Source organism: Lacerta agilis, chromosome 9, assembly GCF_009819535.1.
Source record: "Lacerta agilis isolate rLacAgi1 chromosome 9, rLacAgi1.pri, whole genome shotgun sequence".
Lineage (NCBI taxonomy): Eukaryota > Metazoa > Chordata > Lepidosauria > Squamata > Lacertidae > Lacerta > Lacerta agilis.
In genome coordinates this window covers 54,497,633-54,517,223 of record NC_046320.1, presented here as the reverse complement: position 1 = coordinate 54,517,223, position 19,591 = coordinate 54,497,633, and the positions used below count along the sequence as shown (strand labels likewise).

The following is a 19,591-nucleotide window of genomic DNA, read 5'->3' as shown; positions in this document are numbered from 1 at the left end:
TCAGATGAAAGCAAATGTAGGAATCCCAAGTCCACTCAAAGGGGCAATTGCAAAAGGAAAGTCAAAACAAACAAGGCAAAGTCCAAACAACAACAAAAACTCCCAAGCTCAGATGTAGTAACCAGTCAGGTGGCACATCAAGAAGCTCCTGTAAGGATGATGTTGTGGCATTTCTGCCAGAAACTTGAGAGTTTAAACCATGAGTCTTCAGTGTCCAAAATACACTGCTGCAGACTTTCTGGAATGCCTCAGAATTTTGGTCTACTCATGAGGTGTAGCTTCTTCACAAGATGCCCCTTATTCCTGACGAGCCCTTGTTCTTCAGGCAGGCACTCCAGTGTCTTACAGCTGACCTTTAGGTGCTACAGCTTCCTTGGACTCAGTGGCAGCTCATCCTCTGCCTCTGATACCGTGCCTGGGACCCCTGTATCTTGTGGAGGGGGTTGGGGATGCAGTCACCTCTGAAGGTCACAGATCCTCCTGCTCCATCTCACTGTTCATTGACATAACCTGCTCCCCTGTAGCATCTGCTTTGTGGAGCAGCAGATATTCCTCCAAAGAGGATTCCTCCACCAGGGGCATGACAGTTACAGTATCTTAAGAGGTATTTTGAAAGGTTCAGTCCACAATTCCCTGCTAACCAACCCAGCCACAGCCATTTGCCTCCAGAGTTTCTGCTGGAAGTAAATATCATAGCTAACAGTATCTGGGAGGAAAATGGTTTTTAGCTGGAAACTGTTGTGGGGTCCCAAACTGGATTAGGAACATGTTCTGGAATGGAGGTTGCCCTGCAGCTGCTTTGCCTTCAAAGTAGCCACACTGTAGTAAAACCACAAATTATGCAGCATGTATTTTGACTCTGTGAGATGATATAGATAGATGGTAGATAGGGCCACCCCATGCCCATCCCAGTGAGCTTCATGGTTGAGTAGGAAGCTGAACACAGATGTCTCCATTAGATCCAACATTCTTTGCATTGGATCTACTTTTGGAGAGCTGACAGTAGTGTCGGTGTGCATGCCCCCCGCCCCCCAGCATGATTTCTGGTCAAGCTACCATGGAAAAAACTTCAGGCAAGCGAAAGGAGCTAACCTGTGTCCCTCCAGATGTTGGAATCCAGCCCCTCAGCCCTAGCCAATGTGACTAATGACCAGGGAGTGATGGAAGTTGTAGTCCAGCAACATTTGGAGGACCGCAAGTTTCATAGCTGTCAAGTTTTCCCTTTTCTTGCGAGGAATCCTATTCGGCATAATGGAATTTCCCTTAAAAAAAGGGGAGAACTTGACAGCTATGCGCAGGTTCCTCCCTTTTATCTACTCATTTCAGGTTACAAAGGTTGCCAAGGATTGCAGAACTCACAGATTCATGCCAGCTGAATATAGGAAAGTTGTTTTATTGATTACATATACACGCCAAGGGGGGAACAAAGACACATCAAAGAGCAGAGACAATGGTAGATACGAAAACAATAAGGTAAAATCAGCCTACACATAAATTTGCATGGGTTGTAATACAAACAGTCACTACAATCTTAACTCATCTCTTGGCAAACTTAGGATCAACATACAGATGGCAGGGGAGACTGGGGGCGTGGCCACCTGACATTTTCATAAACATCCCATAAGTTCTCTGCAGCTGTGCCAATGCATAAGGAGGCCCCGTTTCAATGTAGTGGAAGTGAAGTGCTTACAGCTGATAGTAACAAAGGTTTCAGAAATGATAACCTGCTATTAGGCCACATCTTTCTTTCATAGACTTTGCCTTTAGAAACAGAAATATAGTTATTTTACCGTAAGTATAATCTATTGTAGTGTGATTTATAGTAGCACTTTTTTTTTTACTGGCAATTTAAAAACTTTAGCTAGACTTTACTGCAACCTTCAAACAATTTGTATAATTAATGTAGATACTGCTAAATTAAGGCACTTTGTATACAGCCCAGAGTGATGAAAGGTGCTTTATAGAAATAGATGCAACAATTGCTCTGATCCAGATGGCCATTCGGAGAACTCAGATGCATACATTGAGCTCTTCTGTGAATGGCTGGTGAGGTCCCATTCATGTAAAATGCACATGATCAACGAGAACTAAATTGCACATGCATCCATTTGCATGCACAAATAGTGCTCAAAGGAAAGCTTCTGAACATGGAGAAATTCTACACATGCGTTTGAGTTCTTCACCTATAAGGCATTTCTAGATCAGAAAGAGAGTTTACATGAAATCTTACCCAAATGTCAAATGGATAAAACGATGTATTTTTAATATAAGTTAGTCCAAAATAACATGCCATTCTCTGGCTGGAAATGAAAGTCATAATTACCGGTATGGTTTTTGTTGTTGTTGTTGTTTGTTTTGGAAACAATAAGGAACTCAAGATTATGTCAAGCTCCTTAACACTTGAGAACTGCGTTTTCAGTAGTTTTCATTGTTTATTTGGAAGCACAGAGAGGCTACTGTGCAGAAAACACCTTACCAAAAGAAGGTATTAGATTACCTTTGGCCATCACCTGGTCAGCCAAGCTCGCAAGCATGTACATGTTTTAAACTCCTTAGTTAGAGATAACCCTTTTTAAAGCAAACCTCTTCAGATTTGGTCCATTAAGCAAACATGAGGACAGAAGAGAAGAAAACGAAAACACAAACAAACTTAGCACTCATATTGATTATAGACATTGGGAGAAGTAGCTTCCTCTATTGATCACTCTGTCATCCTTCTTCTCACCCCAAGATATTAAAATGTCAAGACAGTGCGGATGCTGAAACATAAAAAACAATATATATATATGAGTCTGACAAGCCTTGTTTCCCAGGTACTCAAAGAGAGCTGCTAGAATCTCACTGTCTCCTGTACTTTTCCAACCTGCCTTTGCAGGATATCAGTGACTACTAGCTATGATGTCTATGTTCTGCCTCCACTGCTGGTGGCCATATGCCTTCAAATACTGCTTACTGGTTTCCCATATACATCTGGTTGGTCACTATGAGAACAATCTGCTGATGAGCCTTTGACCTGATCCAACAGGACTCTTCTTATGGAAGAGAGAAGAGTCAAGGATGTTTGCATATGGACCTCTACCATGTGCACAAGACAATCGGAAAGGGCCCAGACATTAGGCAGTGCAAGGCCACTGCCTCAGGCAGCAAAAGCCACACACCCCCAGCAGCATACCCATGGGTTCCCTTCCTGCCCCACCACCTCCATCAGTGGCAGAGAAACAGAACCGATTTGAGTCAAGACAGTGCCCATTTTGGGTGAGATCTTGCCTGAAATTGGCACCAGCGGTGGCAGTGCTTCTTGCCAGCAGTGGATGCAATGGGGCACAGGGCAGTGGCATAGCAGGTGGCCGCAGGAGCAGATAGGTGGTGGTGACAGCAATGACAGCAGCACTTCCAGGTGTCACATAAGCAGAAGCAGCTGCCTTGTCACAAGTGAGACTGTTTGCCCATCCATCAGAACCTGGTTAGTTTGGCCATGACCTGATGATAATCATCTTGTTGTAACACAGAGACTGGCTTCTTCACTGATAGAACCAGTGTTGTGGAATGCTCTGCCTGCTGAAATACGAGACGCCCCATAGGTACTGGCATTTTGCTGCTTTGTGAAGATGCATGTCTTTAGACAAACCTTCTCCTGATCTCCAGACCTGAAGCTCCGGATCTAATAGTTTCATTGCTGTTTTACTTGATGAACCATTTTAATGCATTTCTTTTTTTTGTACATTTTAATTAGGTGTAGAGAGATGTTTTATAATTGGTTTGTAAACCCCTTAGAAGCCATTTTGGCAAGTAAGCGATATCAATACAGGCAACCCCCTTATTAACACGTGTTCAATATGTGTGCAACTGTGCACATGCGCCTTGCGCCAAACCCATAAGTGACACCAAAAAAAATCACAAAAACATTAGAAATGGGATGTTTGCAGGCTTTTCCAATGGTGTTTCAAATACTTTATATGCAATTTCACTGATTTTCATGGTGTCTCAGAACGCAACCCCCAGGTAAATGGGGGGGGGGGGTTGCCTGTATATAAATAATAAGAATAATCATTTTGGCCAGTAGTCTTTTCTCTGACTAGTGACAGTGCTATTCCAGAGCAGAGGGCTTTTCCATGCTTTTTCCTGCTATGCCACCTGATCCTTTTCTGAAAGATTGTAAACTGAACCTACACATGCAAATTGGATGTTCTGCTATGGAACTTACAGACATCATCCCAAACCCATGTGGAGGCAGAAACTGACATGGAGGCTTCCATTTGCCCAGTTAGTCTTGCCTGATTGGAAATATGCAGGTAGACCCATAAGCTGTACCCCATAGTCAAGGGGAAGGTATTTAAAAGTACAGCTAAGAAATAAGAAGAAAGGATCACCTCTTTCCTGCCCGGAGCAATTCAAATCCTTCATTGATTTTTTCAAAAGGTAGTGTATGGGTTATTAATGGATCCAAGATGAATTTCTTGCCCAGGAAATCAGAAACCAGTCTGGGGACAGAGTCTTTGCTCTTCCACCCTGAAAACCAGCAAACAGGGAAAGATCAGGCAAAATGCAACATGGAAATAAGAGCAATACAAATTGTGAAACTATTTCCCTGAAGTTTTATTGCAAAGGACTCCTGCTTCCTTGAGAAAGAACCACTAGAGCCCTTATCCAGGACTGTTGTGGCCCCAGCCATGCTGCCAGTAGCAGTTGGCATGGTGGCACAGATAAATTTACCCAATCTGTTGGTTGGTGAGTTGCTGCTGCTTACCAGAAGGGAAGGCAGAGCAGTGTAAAGGCACTGGTAAATGCATTGGTTTGGGTACACTAGTGCATTTAAACCAGGGGTCAGCAAACCTTTTCAGCAGGGGGCCGCTCCACTGTCCCTCAGACCTTGTGGGGGGCTGGACTATATTTTTTTTTTGGGGGGGGGAATGAACGAATTCCTATGCCCCACAAATAACCCAGAGATGCATTTTAAATGAAAACACATATTATAATGTAAAAACACCAGGCAGGCCCCACAAATAACCCAGAGATGCATTTTAAATAAAAGGACACATTCTACTCATATAAAAACAGGCTGATTCCCGGACCATCCGCGGGCAGGATTTAGAAGGCAATTGGGCTGCATCTGGCCCCTGGGCCTTAGTTTGGAGACCCCTGATTTAAACCATTGCCACCTCCCCTTCTTGGATGCCATACATCAGGTAAGAGCCTCCATCCCACTACTGCCTGTTGGCATCCTCTGACTCAGGATGTGTTCCTTGCATTGCCTCTGTCTCACCAGTCTTGAATAAGCAAAATAATACAAAATAACTAGCTGGCCAGCTCCTCCAGGGAAGTGGAGCCACTACAGTCCAGCTTGGTCATAAGGCTTCATCTGACTCTAGCTCATTGCAGGGACAACTTCTCTTGCAGCTGTCTTGGAGCTGTCCAAAGTGCTGAATGGTCTCTGCTTGGCTTGGACTTTAGACTGCTTCCCCTGCGACCGTTCAGGTTCCCACTGAACTGGACAGCTTGTTCCTGGATCCAGCAGTTCACTGTTTCTCACCCCACCCTCCTCCCCAACTCTAAGAACCTCCAAGAGGAGCTTGAATTAGTACTGAGAAGTGGGGAGCTATCAAGTATGCCGATGGAACTCTTGTCATTGGCGACTGACAACAGTTGTGTTCCTGTGTCCTGTTCCTGAGTTTGGAGGTACAGTTTGTACATTTCTGCATTAAATATCCCAAAGCACACTCAAAAACTCACCGCCATGTCCAAAATTATCCTTTTTTGTGGACATGAAAGTATCCAAAAATTTAACCTGCATACATGGAATTAATACGCTTTTTTGGGGGGGGGGGAAGCCCACAATCATACCTCCAAAAACAGATCCTTTCCAGGTACGGCCTGTGAAAAGCAACATCGGGTCAACATCAATTGTAGAGGTGGAAGGAGGCACTCCCACAATTACACTGGTCCCATAGTTGCTGTGGCACGATGCCAGGGCAGCCAACTGAGGTAAAACACAAAGACATGGCATTTCATTATTTGTTTCACTTACAAAATGTGGTGATGACAAAATAGAAGCCCTCACCTGGTCTAAATGGTAAAATGGGACAATGGTTAAAAATCCCAAAGCACCTGAGTTTCAAAGCTGTCATTGTTTTTCTTCTCTTTCCCTTGAAAAATGCACTCTTTGAATCTTGTAGATAGGGATGCTCGAAAGATTTAATGACTAAGAATTCTGATATATTTTGACCCGATCTGCATCTCCAGGACTACCGTGTGAATCATAATGTAATTTTCCTTTGGGTGTTGTGTGTCCCAGAATTTTGCAATACTGTTCTCAGCTCAGCTCAGCTCAGAGAGAGAGAGAGAGAGAGTGAGATGTGATAGGCAACTGTAAGTGTAATGTCAGACTAGGGATTTGAATCACCCGGAAGAAGGAATTCACTATAATATCTTGGAATGGAAGTATCTGCAAGTTTCTTATTTCCCCCCACTTTTCTACATTTTGCAGCATTTTGGGGTTTATTTCATTTTTTAAATCCTCATACAAATCCACTGGCATTTTGCTGCTAATTTCTCCTAATAAAAACAGGTTTATATACAGGTTTGATCAATTTTTGCAAGCCATTTCCCCTAATATAATGCATATTTATATGCTATTTTCCCCAATATGTTCATTTTAATGCACACTTTTCCTTAATACTGTGCCTCTGGTTTTTTTTGTAGCTTATTTGTTTTATGATCTATTTTTTATTATCTGTACATTGTTTAGGACAGTGCATAAAAGTGCATTTAAATAAATGAATAGTTAACTAACTAACCAACCAACCAACCTGGCTCTTCCCATTATGAGTCTGAGTCTCTTAATGGTTAGATGCTAAATGCTACATCACATTCACTAAATAGAGAGGAAATGTTTGTTAACTTAGAGGGAATGAAACATGCACAGGAGTAGGGCATATGGAATAAAGCTGAAAATGACTAGAGTTCACAACACCCAATGCCTGCCTGAAGATATTCATTCCCCAATAGGGTTGAAGTACTGATCTATCCCCAGGTTGGCAATTTTAATTCTTCCTTATTGGCACTATTTGGCAGTCCAGTTCCTGAAGTCACATACCATGGTGTCTGTGCGTCCAATCACTTCAAACGAGTAGTCTACACCTTCACCATCAGTCAAGTCAAACAGTACTTCATTGATGGGCTTCTTGAAATCCAGAGGGTTGACACACTCCGTGGCTCCCATCTCTTTAGCCTTGGGAAATTTATCCTTGTTGATGTCGACCCCGATGATTCGGGAAGCTCCAGCTGCTTTGCAGCCCATGACGGCTGAGAGACCAACTCCTCCCAGACCAAAAACGGCACAGGTTGAACCAGGCTCCACCTAGAAAACCATAAGATCCAAAAAATGGTTGCACAGCTCAGTAGTCCTAGTATATCTCAGTACAGCATACTTTTCAACTTTTGTTCAGAATACAATTTTACTGGTGTGAAAAAATATGTAGCATTTTAACTTCTCAAAACAGGGTTTGGGCAAAAGGTGGACAGGGAGCTGTTTCCATCCTGCTCTGCTAATTCACCTGGCTTTTTGGTCCCTTCCAGCTTAGAATTTCAGAAAGAAGGGGCATTTAAGGAGCTGTACCCTCTGAAATATGGTCCTTCTAATATGTGGTACAAAAAGTGTAAAATATGGAGTTATCCTTTGTGTTATGTATTCTGGATTGGTCTCAGGGCTATCCATCCCTTGAAATGGTAATTCAGACTTTGGTTCCTGAAATCCAGGTTTACATGATACCTAGAACACACCAGAGGGTTCTATACCTTGATTGTAGAACACCTGTTTTGGCTCAGTACAAAACAGCTTCTCAAGACTGTTGGAGATAATGGACCAAGGGGACAGTGTGACATACCACAGCATGTGCTCTTTCTCTTTGCTGTGACAGCTAATTAGGCAAGACACTGCTGTGCTGAGATGGGACAACAAGGAACACATTGTATGGAATGCTAATGATGCTCAGCTACTTTACATTATTTTTCATTTTGGGATGAAATGAACGGGAACATGGGATGAGACAAGAAAAATGCATCCTGACTCATATACAAACAGTAGGTAAATGGCAGAACTGAGCAAACCAATCTGTCAATGAAAACACAAATAATTGTATTTGCATCTAAGCCTGTGGTTCTCAATCTTTTTTCTCCGCACCACACTTTCAGAATAAAAATTTGCTCATGCCACACCAATTTTTTTTATTGATAAGAAATGCATGGGGGGGGGGGGAGAAACAACTCCTAGCAGTGCTTGATTTATAACATAGAACATAACTACTTTATAAGATGATCATGGGACATCCAGAAAGTATAAAACATGAATCATTTCCAGACTATAATTCTAAATGAGCCTCTTACATATGTACACAAAATATGTAAACAAACTCAGAGGTGTGAGCTTGCTTTGGCCAGGTACTGGTAATCTCATTTATATTAGGTCTAATTTGAGACAAACAAACTCATGTCTCCTCAACGCAATGAAGCCTTTCGCTTTTCTGATCATTCATATTTGTCTGAGTTGAAAATCCCTGTTCATACCAATATGTTGTGGAGAACAATATGTTGTGTTGAAGAATAGCCAATGCTCTTTGAAGAGAGGTGTGGGTACTGCTTCTGTTTGTATACCCCCCCCCCAAAATTTTTTTTGATACTCTACTCTACTGAAATGCTTAAATGTTTCTTTGATTGTCCTTGAATCTTCCCACCACCCTTGCCATCCTCTCCTGCCACACCAATGTGGTTCTTTTTGAGAACCACTGAGCTAAGCAGTGGATATACTTGTGCTCTAGTAGAACTCACCTTGGCTGTTTGAACTGCTGCACCATAACCGGTGGAAAACCCACAGCCAATCAGACACACTTTTTCCAAAGGAGCAGCAGCATCAATTTTCACCACTGCATTTTCGTGTACCACAGTGTATTCCGTGAAGGTACTGGTGCTGATGAAATTATGAAGGCTTTTCCCTTTGCAGGTGAACCTGCTGGTGCCATCGAGCATTAATCCACGAGCCTCACTCAGGCTGTTGAAAAGAGACAGGTAGAAATGGGGGGGGGGGAGAGGAAATAGATGTGACCTTAATGTGCATCTTAAAATGCAAATAGCACCACCTGGTTGTGTATACTGTATATAACAGTTATTGTAGTTCGGGTTAACCCTTTCCTTCTCTGCAGTAGCCTTGAGGAAAATCCTCCTCTAAATAGTTATTATATTGGGAGGGAAGCTTCTACCAGAGCTAGTGCCAAATACTGGCTATAGTACCAAATGTAAGCAAACGAAGAACAATGTGAATCAATGCCAGTGCTTGGAATGAACTAGTTTGGTTTAATGAAGTTCACTGAATTGGCTCAAAAATCTCATCTAATTCATCTTAAGTTCACTCTGTGTAGTTCAGAGAAGTAGTGTGGTGTAGTGGCTAGAGTTTTGCCTAGAACTTGGGGAAAAACCAGGGTTCAAATCCTCACTCAGCCATAAAGCCCACTGGGTGACCTTGGGACAAACACTCCCTCTTAGTTTAACCTACCTCACAGGGTTGTTGTGGGGGGTAAATGAGGTAGGACACCATTTACACCACCTTGAGCTCCTTGGAGGGAAGGTGGGGTATAAATGCAAGTAATTTAAAAAAAATAGAAGTAGTTCCTTTTAAAAAACGAACTGCCTTGTGTTCCTGCCTCTCTTCATTTGTTTTAATTTAAACAACAGCCATTAAATTATATCAAAATACTGTGTAATAATAATAATAATAATTATTATTATTATTAATAAACTGAAGCTCACTCATTTTCAGAACAGAGGTTCCCTCTGGTACTTCGGCAAGAAGTGCATTTTCCACATTGTGGAACAAAGAGGGGGATTACTTTGTCTCCTGTGGGGGAAAATACACGAATAGTTAAAACTTTTACATGAGACCCCAAAACAATGCACAACACAACAGCCACTTAAGTAACACAACACTGGGAAGAAGGACTGCAGTGTCATCAAAGAACTGTATTAAAACTTTATTTTTTAAAAAAACAAAAACAACCCCAAATGTTCATCATAAACTGGACAATTTGCATAGTGCAAAGATGACCTTCTATTTGTTTGCACAGGGCAAAAACGTTTACACTGTGATTTGCGAATATTAATTTTGCAACAACTGCTTCAGCTTGGACACTGATGGCCACAAGTGCTACCATGTGCGAAGTAGCCCTCAGGGTCTCATGTGAAAGCCCCCCCTTCATACCTGGTTTCACACAAGTCACTCCCTCTCCAACACTCTCTACAACACCAGCTGCTTCATGGCCCAGAACAATCGGAAAAGGCATAGCAAAGGCACCGCTGATCACATGGTCATCTGAGCGACAGATCCCTGTGGCCAGAATCTGCACAGAAACAAAATAATGCTTCAGGAGAGGAGAAATCATTACGTTCTTTTCCTGTTTGGACGTTAGATATCAACATATTTCACAATAACTCGTTTAGCACCTGGCTGTTACCTGTAGAACAACATCTTGCAGCTTGGAGATGGAAAACATGCGACATTCCAAATGTTGTTGGACTCCCAACTCCTATCAGACACTGCCAGCATGGACAATAATCAGGGATGAAGGGAGATGGAGTCGAACAATATCTGGAAGGTCACAGGTTCACCATTCCCTGTGAAAAATGTTCACAGAAGGGTTGAAGGAACTTAGATTTCCCTACTGCAAATGATGAAACCAACAGTTAGATAAATGGGTTTAGCTAAAAATATATATATAAGCATGCAAGTTTATGGTGTATGGCGTACTCCTTAGGAGCTGGAATGATAATATTTGCTAAAACAGTGGCAAGCAAGGTAAAATGGAATGTCTAAGGCTGTATACTCACCCAGAACACATTTCCCCCCTCCAATTCTGGACACTGTTGTTAACCCCTCACAGAGTTACAATTTCGAGCAATCCTTAACAAACTGCAGTGCCCAGAATTCTTTGAGGAGGGAAATGTGCTTTGAATGTGCTTTAAAGGTATATAGCATGTACTACAAAATAAAGGGTCTGTTTACCTTGGTTAAACTCATGGCCTATCAAAGACCACCATTACATCATCAAATGTGTGACGTCTTGTTATATGCTCTTTATTAAGAGCATTCTATATCTCTAATGTAGACACTGACTTCCTGAATTTGATTTCATAATGGTATGTAACCGTAACTTTTTGAAACATATCTTGTGTTTTTCAATAAACAAAGAGCAACATTGCAAGGATGAGTCTTCAGTCCATGTAGCATCAATGTGATATGTCTTGTTTACCTTAATGCGGACTTCATGAGCCTTCGGAGGAGCTACTTCCACTTGCTCAATGCTCAGAGGTTTCTTAACATCCCAAGCAACAGCTGCTTTGCATTTAATGACCTGTCAAGATGATAGAAGATATCAAATCACTTTTGTTATTGTGTGTTACACCTTAGAATCATAGCTGGAAGATGGACCTCTGAGGTCTTCTACTCTACGTTCAACATCAGAAAGGTCCAGCCAGTGAAAACAAGAGCAGGAAGAGCAAATAGTATCTTGTGCATTGTAGATTTTTGAGGATATTTTCATTGAGACCTTTTGCAAGTGCCATAGGAAGTACTGGTAGGCACTCATGGGCACCCTGTTGGCAACCCTTGCCTAGCATAGGAATGTAAAAACCACAATGGTTAACAGCTGAGCGGTTGCTGGAAGCTTGTTCCTACCTTCCCTTCATCCTATGACCTCTATATCTCTTCCTTTTAGGTATGGAGAACCTCTGGCCTGCTGGCCCAGTTTATATTTTATATTGACATATATAACATTGCTTGTGTCTGGGATTTTCATTTGGTCTGCTGAGATTGTAGCTGCACATTTTTATGAATATCGTGGTAACATTTGTAGGCCTTAGCTATTGACAGAAGTGAGATGGAGTTCTGCAAACAGTTCTACTATTCAGGGAAATCAAACATTCCCTCCCTTGAAAAATGGTCCCTAATTTTCCCCTTGGAAAATAAGATTACATTTGCTAAGGAATCTTATAACAATGGGTGATACTGAATAATATACCAAAAATATTAAAACCATAAAAATATCAGAGCATTCAGCTGCTGCTGAGCCTTCAAAGACCTGGAGGAAAGACTTACAATAATGAACAAAATTAAGATTTGGGGTAAGATTTGCAAGTTCCCCATGAAAGAAATGAATTGATTCAATATACAATGTAAGGAAATGTGTGAGAAAAAAACAGTTTCCAGATGCAAATCCTGCAAATTTTTATTGTGCAAAGTAGTTTATTTTCAAGAATTAACAATGGTCCTTAATTGGTTAATGGCAAAATCTTCCCCAAATTAACTTCCAAGATTAATTATTGGACAAGCCTAAAGAAAAGTGCCGTATACAAAGGCTAGCTTTCAAAAACTGAGTGGATTAACTATTTCCAGATGCGTATCTAGGAAGAGTGCTTTAATTATTCAATCTGTCATGCAACATAGCACATTTAGAGATCCATACACATAGAAGAAAATAAGAGCTGTCTGTGGAGAGAGGCCCTTTCCTCATCCTTTGGCCCCTTTGGGAAACTCAACAAAGCTTCTGCACCTGTCATCGGGAGTAGAGAGTGCAGCTGAATGAGGCACAGCTGTGGGCAGCCTGAGGAATTACCTTCCACCTTAGGCCTGCCCATAAAAAGCAAATCTAGAGTAAGAGACGAGGGTGATGTTGCCTTCTGTTTCCAGGGACTCTTCTGATATTTGCAGGTGAGCTGCGAGTTTTTTTGGGCTCTGGGTGAGAACCCAGAGGCTGAGAGAGAGGGTGTGTCAGAAGGAAAATGAATTCATATTGAAATATATGAATTAACACAACATTTTTATATGTAACTGTGTGTTTTTGTAATAGTTTGTTTGATGTTGCTTCAGTTTTTTTCTACACTGCGATTAGAGATATTTTTAATATATTAAGCGTTACATAATTTTTATAATCAAATGGACTTATGCAGAGAGTTACGAGACAGATTTTGGTATTTTTCTTGTAGGAAGGGATTATGGGACCTCTTATAAGAGAGCCAGTGTGTTGTCATGGTTAGAAATTGTAGTGGTTAGAGTTTTGGGTTAGGACCTGAGAGACCAGGGTTCAAATCTCCACTTGGCCATGAAGCTCACTTGGGCCTGTCACTGCTTCTCAGTGTAACTTATATCACATTGCAGAGGAACTACAGTGCATGCCACCTCCTTGGAGAAAAAGGTGTGATATAAATTCTGTTGGTTTTTTAATTTTTTAAAGTGATGCTAAAACAACTTTTAGCCTGGAACGTGTCATTGGCAATACTATTAATGCAGGATAGAATGTAGAAGGGAGGTATTTTCAAATGAGATGATGAATATTCTTGCCAGCACATATGTTGCATTGGAATTTCAGATCTGCCAAATGCAATATATGCGGTGGTGTGGTGTGTTGTTTTTAGTAACCTCATTTAAATACAACCAGTAAAAGCTGCCTAAACTACATCCAGTGTCAGTTAATTTACTTTATCTCTTTTGCAGAAAACTGCTTCTTGGCAGGACATTCTGTAATAGTGAAGCAATCCCCACACCACTAAATATGTATCATCTATCTGACATGCTGTCTTTGGCAAAATTGAAATCTGTGTTTGTTTGTTTAAGCATGTCTGCTGTTATTGTAGGCAGCATTTAACTTTGGGAATCGAGAACTAATGAATGCCACAAACCACTTACTAGTGTCTCCTAGTTAAATGGTTTGTTGAATTAAATTATAGAAAGTGACCTGGGCGTTTGTTCATATTAGAGAGCGAAGAAATATAACTTTTTGTATATAGGGGTTTCCTTTTATTTAACTGTATCCAATTGTCTGAGAAGAACCATTTGGCAAGTCCACTTACTGGTAATTCAACAGGTATATTCTGAGTATTATTTCTGTCAGATACAACCCACTGAGTTTGAGAGGAATAGGTCTGTGGAAGAGGTCTGTGGAAGTACCGAAGCATTTCCATGATCCAAATTGAAATGTTGCATATCCTTAAGTATTCGTGTTAAAAATCAGTGGTGTGTGCATTCCTTATCCTTTAGTTTATTTCCACATTGTGAAGTTCTGCTTATATATGTAGAAGAAAGCCTCAGAAAATTGTGTTTCTTGGCAGTGCATTCAGGAAAATACTCAACCGTTTCTTATAAGACAGGCATATTGTGCTTTAAATTATTTAAGTGAGCAAAAGAGTAGCTGCCTCGGAACTGAAATATTAAGAGGCCTGGCTTAAGAGCTGTGTGGTATAGGGCTTAGACACAAAGGCAGCAAACGCAGTGTGAGTTGTAGTCCAGCCACATCAACTCAACTCTCACAATTGGGAGTCCTGAAACATTGGGCTTCTCCTGGAAGAGAGTATTGGGCTATGACTAAGGACACCTGGCTTCAAAGCCCTGCTCACTCTTGAAGCTCACTGAATGACCTGGGCCACTCGCTTCCTCCAGGTTACAGAGAAGAATAATGGGAGCAAAGGGGAGAAAACCGTACACACTTCCCTTAGCTCCTTGGGGGAATATGTGGGATTTAAATAAAGGGTGGTGTTCATTGTGAGCTTAATATCTGCGTTCTATGTGTCCCAGCTGAAATCTCTCCGGAAAGTTTTAACCCACAGCTGTCAGATTTGCACCTTCAAGGATCGTTTAATACATATCTTTTTTTTAAAAAATGAAATGTGTTTATGGGAAGGTCCATGGCTTAGTGGTATAACATCTGTTTGGCATGCAGAAGATCCTGGGTTCAATTGCCAGCATTTCTTGGTGGGGCTGGGAGAGAGCCCTGTCTGATATGCTGGAGAGCCACGGCTGGTCAGTGGAGCTTGTTGGACCAAATGGCCTGACTCTGCCAAAGGCAGTGTCCTATGCTGCAATGGAAGGAGGATGAAGAAGAAGAAGAAGAGTTTGGATTTGATATCCCGCTTTTCACTACCCGAAGGAGTCTCAAAGCGGCTAACATTCTCCTTTCCCTTCCTCCCCCACAACAAACACTCTGTGAGGTGAGTGGGGCTGGGAGACTTCAGAGAAGTGTGACTAGCCCAAGGTCACCCAGCAGCTGCATGTGGAGGAGTGGAGACACGAACCCGGTTCCCCAGATAACGAGTCTACTGCTCTTAACCACTACACCACACTGGCAAAGAGCTTTGAGGTGCCTTGAAGATTAAAAAAATGAATTATTCATCTGATGAAGTGGATTGTAAAACAGGAAAGCTTGTGACGAAATAAACGGTGGAAGTCTTTAAGGTGCCACAAGACTCCTTATGAGTTTTGCTGCTAGAGATTAAGACTGCTAGCCCTCTAAAATACATAGAGCAATCCCAGTCCTATAAAATCATGAAAATAAGAGGTACAGGTGAAACTCAAAAAATTAGAATATCGTGGTAAAGTCCATTTATGTAAGCAATTTTTTTCATTAGCTGCTGGAGTTTAATATATGAGATAGACTGATGACATGCAAAGCGAAATATGTCAAGCCTTTGTTTGTTATAATTGTGATGATTATGGCGTACAGCTAATGAAAAGCCCAAAGTTGAGATTGTTAATTTGGGGTTCTCATCAGCTGTACGCCATAATCATCACAATTATAACAAATAAAGGCTTGACAGATCTCACTTTGCATGTCATCAGTCTATCTCATATACTAGTTTCATCCTTTAAGTTGAATTACTGAAAGAAACGAACCTTTACACGATTCTAATTTTTTGAGTTTCACCTGTAATTGGGGCATAATGTATGTACTGCTTTCATATAAGAAGGAAGCTTAAAAACTCCAAAGTGTGGCAACAATCCAGCAAAAGTGAAGCACTGTTGAAGTCCCATTGCTTTCAGCAAAAATGAGTTAAGCATGTATTTTAACTTTCCAGCTATAATTGGTGGAAACATAAGCAATGGCTAGGCATTGCTGCCCTACTTGTATTTTAACTTGAATGATTCTTTCTTTTTTAAAAAAACAACAACAACCTTTTGCTCTCAAGTTTCCATTAGCTTAAAATGAGCTTTCAATGCGGCAGCCTTCAACATACCACGTTTTGTTGGATACTGCTGTACAGTACTTACTTGTTCCTTCCCAAATCGATGGGCTCTTCCTCGCCCATGCAAAGTACTCCATGCCATAGAATCATATAATTCTAGAGGTGAAAATGACCCCAAGGGTCATCTCGTCCAACCCCCTGCATCCATGAATGCTGTTTCTCCAGCTATTTGTGTTTTGAATTTTATAAGTTATGTGATGACTCACTTGGAGTTTTATCCTTTTCAGCACTGACTTTTAGAATCATTTTTAAAAACTATATACAGTATATATAATCTCAACTGATATCCATGAAACAAATTTACAATTGCAGAAAAAAGGAAAAGGAAATTACTTTAAACATCATTTGTGCAGCAATAAACAATCCAATATTAATTCTGGACCATGAGCACCAGTGAATACTCAGCGTTGATTTTTTCCACTTACTTTGCCTGCGGTACTCATTGTGCTTCTTCCTCAGTTTTGCAGTCTCTGCTGCTCTCTGCTTTCTTGGTTTAGAAAATCGGTAGCCTGAGCAAATTGTTGGACAGTTTGCTTGCCCAGTTCCCTTGCAAGCTACAACTGCACAAACACAGCTTGGTGCCTTTTAACCAAACCCACTTATTCTTAAATCCCACCCCAGAGCCCAAAAAGGAGATGCATTAGACCACTCCTCTGCTGTGATACACAATTCCACACTGCAGCTTAGCAGCAATGGAGATAACGCTTATTAGAAGTTGGTTGATGCTTATCACGGTGTTTAAAGCAGTGTTATAAACAAATATCCACACAGAGATGTGCCAAATTAAACAACATAAATACATTCTGCTCTAATCACAGGTGCATCTAACATAGAAACCATTCATTCAGCTCCATAGAGGAAATGAAACTAGATGTATGGTGTCTAGCATGTTCAGACCAATCTAATGAGGGGATGGAGAGGCAGCACTGTGCCCGTAGAACCCAGGGATGCTCACTTGGGACCAGTTTTGATGAGTTTAGATACCCGGTGAAAATCTTATATATGCTAGGCCTTTTATTGAGTAATGTTGATTTTTTTTAAATTGCCATTCATGTGTATCAACTGTATTTCCTGTTTGTTTTTTGGTGAGTCTTTTGCTCTTTTTCTTTTTAACGTACTAATGGCATTTTGTACCAATTATTAATCTCTTTGGAACGCACCTCAGTTTCTCAGACTGCAAGACAGGTGATAAATCTTTTCAGTCAATCAAACTTTGGCATGTAGTAGAATCACAGTAGATATGTCCAATCAGAAGCTGTGATGGTCAGATCTGTCAAGGTCGGTTTCGCTCCATTTCTCAGTTTCTGCATCAGTTTGCAATGCTATTATGAACTTTCCATCTGCGCAAGCATTGCAGCTTGCCAGGCAATACGACCCCCTCTTGCTGCCCCCATGCCTTAGAGGATCTCCCAACCCTCCCCTGAATCCATTTGGGGGGTCATGGGGGGAGAGGGGGAAAGCCCTGTTGCACAATTGGAAGTCCTTGCACAAGACTTCTACTGACTGAGCTCATTAAGTGAATCCTGCCCATTGAGTTGTATTCAGCTATCATATACTCGGAGTAGACCCACTGAAAGTAATAGCCCCAAGTTATTCATAGCTATTAATTTCAGTGGGTCTACTCTGAGTAAATTAGTTAACTACAAACCATTGTTCTTTTCTAAACAGTTAGCTGAATAAAAAGACTGGAAGTTTACTTTTAACAGGGAGCTGGGAGGCATAATGTTTAAATGTTTAATGTTTCATGACTGTGTAGCTCGTAAGGTTTTCGGTTATGACAGTTGGCACTAGAATCAAGCTTTTATATAGGTCAGTAGAAATCCAAAAGGTCAGGCAGTGACAGTGGTTGGAGGATTCTGACGAGAGAGAATAAAAGGATAGGAACAGCACTGTTGTAAAGAGTTTTTAGGAATGTGAGGTTTCCTCTGTGTGGCAAGAATGGCGAATTTCTGTTGTAATCACTCAACAACTGGCCACTGCTCTGTTTTTTCATAAAGGTAAAGGTAAAGAACCCCTGACAGTTAAGTCCAGTCACAGATGACTCTGGGGTTGCGGTGTTCATCTCGTTTTACAGGCCGAGAGAGCCTGCGTTTATCCGCAGACAGTTTTTCCGGGTCATGTGGCCAGCATGACTAAGCTGCTTCTGGCGCAACGGAACACCAAAACCAGAGCAGTACACGGAAACGCTGTTTACCTTCCTGCCGGAGCGGTACCTATTTCTTTACTTGCACTTTTTGGCATACTTTCGAACTGCTAGGTTGGGAGGAGCTGGGACCAAGCAACAGGAGCTCACCCTGTTGCAGAGATTCAAACCGCCGACCTTCTGATCGGCAAGCCCCAGAGGCTCAGTGGTTTAGACCACAGCGCCACCCATGTCCCTTCCTGTTCCTTCATACCTGGTATCTAAGTATGTGAAATTGAAGGTCATTTATTGACTTCTCAGAAGCTTTTTTTTTAAATCAGTTGTGATTGCCTCTGGGATCAATTAAATAAAATCTTTACTGGTAGAAGATTACTGATGGTGATGTGGGAACTTCATTCTGAGACCAAGATTCAGATTAAATTAAAGTTACCTTTCAGGTTCACTCTCAGATCCACCTGTCAGGGATACTTATTAGCCCCAGCATTGTCTTGACACTTAGGTCAAATCTTGAATAACTGTTTTAAATAACAACAGTAATTATGTACTTCCTAAATTGGGAACCAAGAAAGATACAGTACTTATGTAGGCCGTTGACACTATTTAATTGTCCCAACTACAACATGGCTCAAGAAGACTTTTGAAATATTTTAATCAATTGGCAGTGCAAGAAACACTAAAAAGCAATTATGAAAAGACAAAAGTTTCTGTTTTTGCCAACAACAATAATAATTTTATTTATATGCTGCCCATCTGACTGGGTTGCTCCAGTCACTCTGGGCAGCTCCCCAAAGAATACTAAAAACACAACAACACATTGAACATTAAAAACTTCCCCATACTGGGCTGCCTTCAGATGTCTTCTAAAAGTCAGAAAGTTGTTTATTTCATGGGGACTTCCGCTCCGGGTGGGAGGAAGATGGCGGAAAATACCAACTCTCCCGAGTCTCACGGGGTAATTAGGGGATGAGATGGGAGTAAATCAGCCTCCCGAAATCTTCCCAGGTCAGTGGGAAGAGCTGCCTCGTCCGCGATGCCCATTAACCCTGTCCCAACCTCTGAGGAGGGAGGAAAAGGGGGGTTTGGACGCATAGCCCCCGAGAGAACTTCGGCTCTCCCTGACGCCACTCTTCCTGCCCTGGGTTCCAGAACTTAAATGAATAATTCGGTAATGTTTTGGACTTGCTTCAGACAAGGAGAAGAGATACTTCGCTTAAAAATCCAGCCACCGAGGAGATAAGAAGAAAAGAGGACTGTAACATCCTATTGGTATGTGGGAATGGAATGAAGGGGGGGAGCCTTGCTTTATGTTATGGAGCCTAGATGTTTTTACGGGCAAAACCCCCCTTGAAGAAACGCTCTCCTTATTTACAAGTGAGATTGGAAATAAGCTGT

At 41.5% G+C, this 19,591-nt stretch overlaps 2 protein-coding genes across 3 annotated transcripts in view; one reads left to right on the top strand and one right to left on the bottom strand.

The window, feature by feature from the left end:
• C9H4orf17 (chromosome 9 C4orf17 homolog) overlaps positions 1-19,591 on the top strand; it is a 164,441-nt gene that overhangs the window by 120,627 nt on the left and 24,223 nt on the right. Inside the window, exon 1 of one of the 2 annotated variants that reach the window (XM_033160465.1) lies at positions 12,710-12,751. The exons of the other annotated variant lie outside the window; for it this stretch is intronic. The gene's annotated coding sequence lies outside the window, so the exon portion shown is untranslated. Of the gene's footprint in view, positions 1-12,709; positions 12,752-19,591 lie in introns of those variants that run through there. 2 annotated transcript variants of the gene reach the window in all.
• LOC117053007 (alcohol dehydrogenase 1A) lies at positions 2,436-16,673 on the bottom strand. Its single transcript, XM_033160457.1, has 9 exons — positions 16,482-16,673; positions 11,295-11,396; positions 10,247-10,385; positions 9,799-9,886; positions 8,824-9,043; positions 7,094-7,357; positions 5,842-5,977; positions 4,371-4,509; positions 2,436-2,759 (listed from the first exon to the last, which is right to left on the bottom strand). Exons 1-9 carry the CDS (start codon positions 16,497-16,499, stop codon positions 2,735-2,737), a joined length of 1,131 nt encoding a protein of 376 aa, XP_033016348.1. The 5' UTR covers positions 16,500-16,673; the 3' UTR covers positions 2,436-2,734.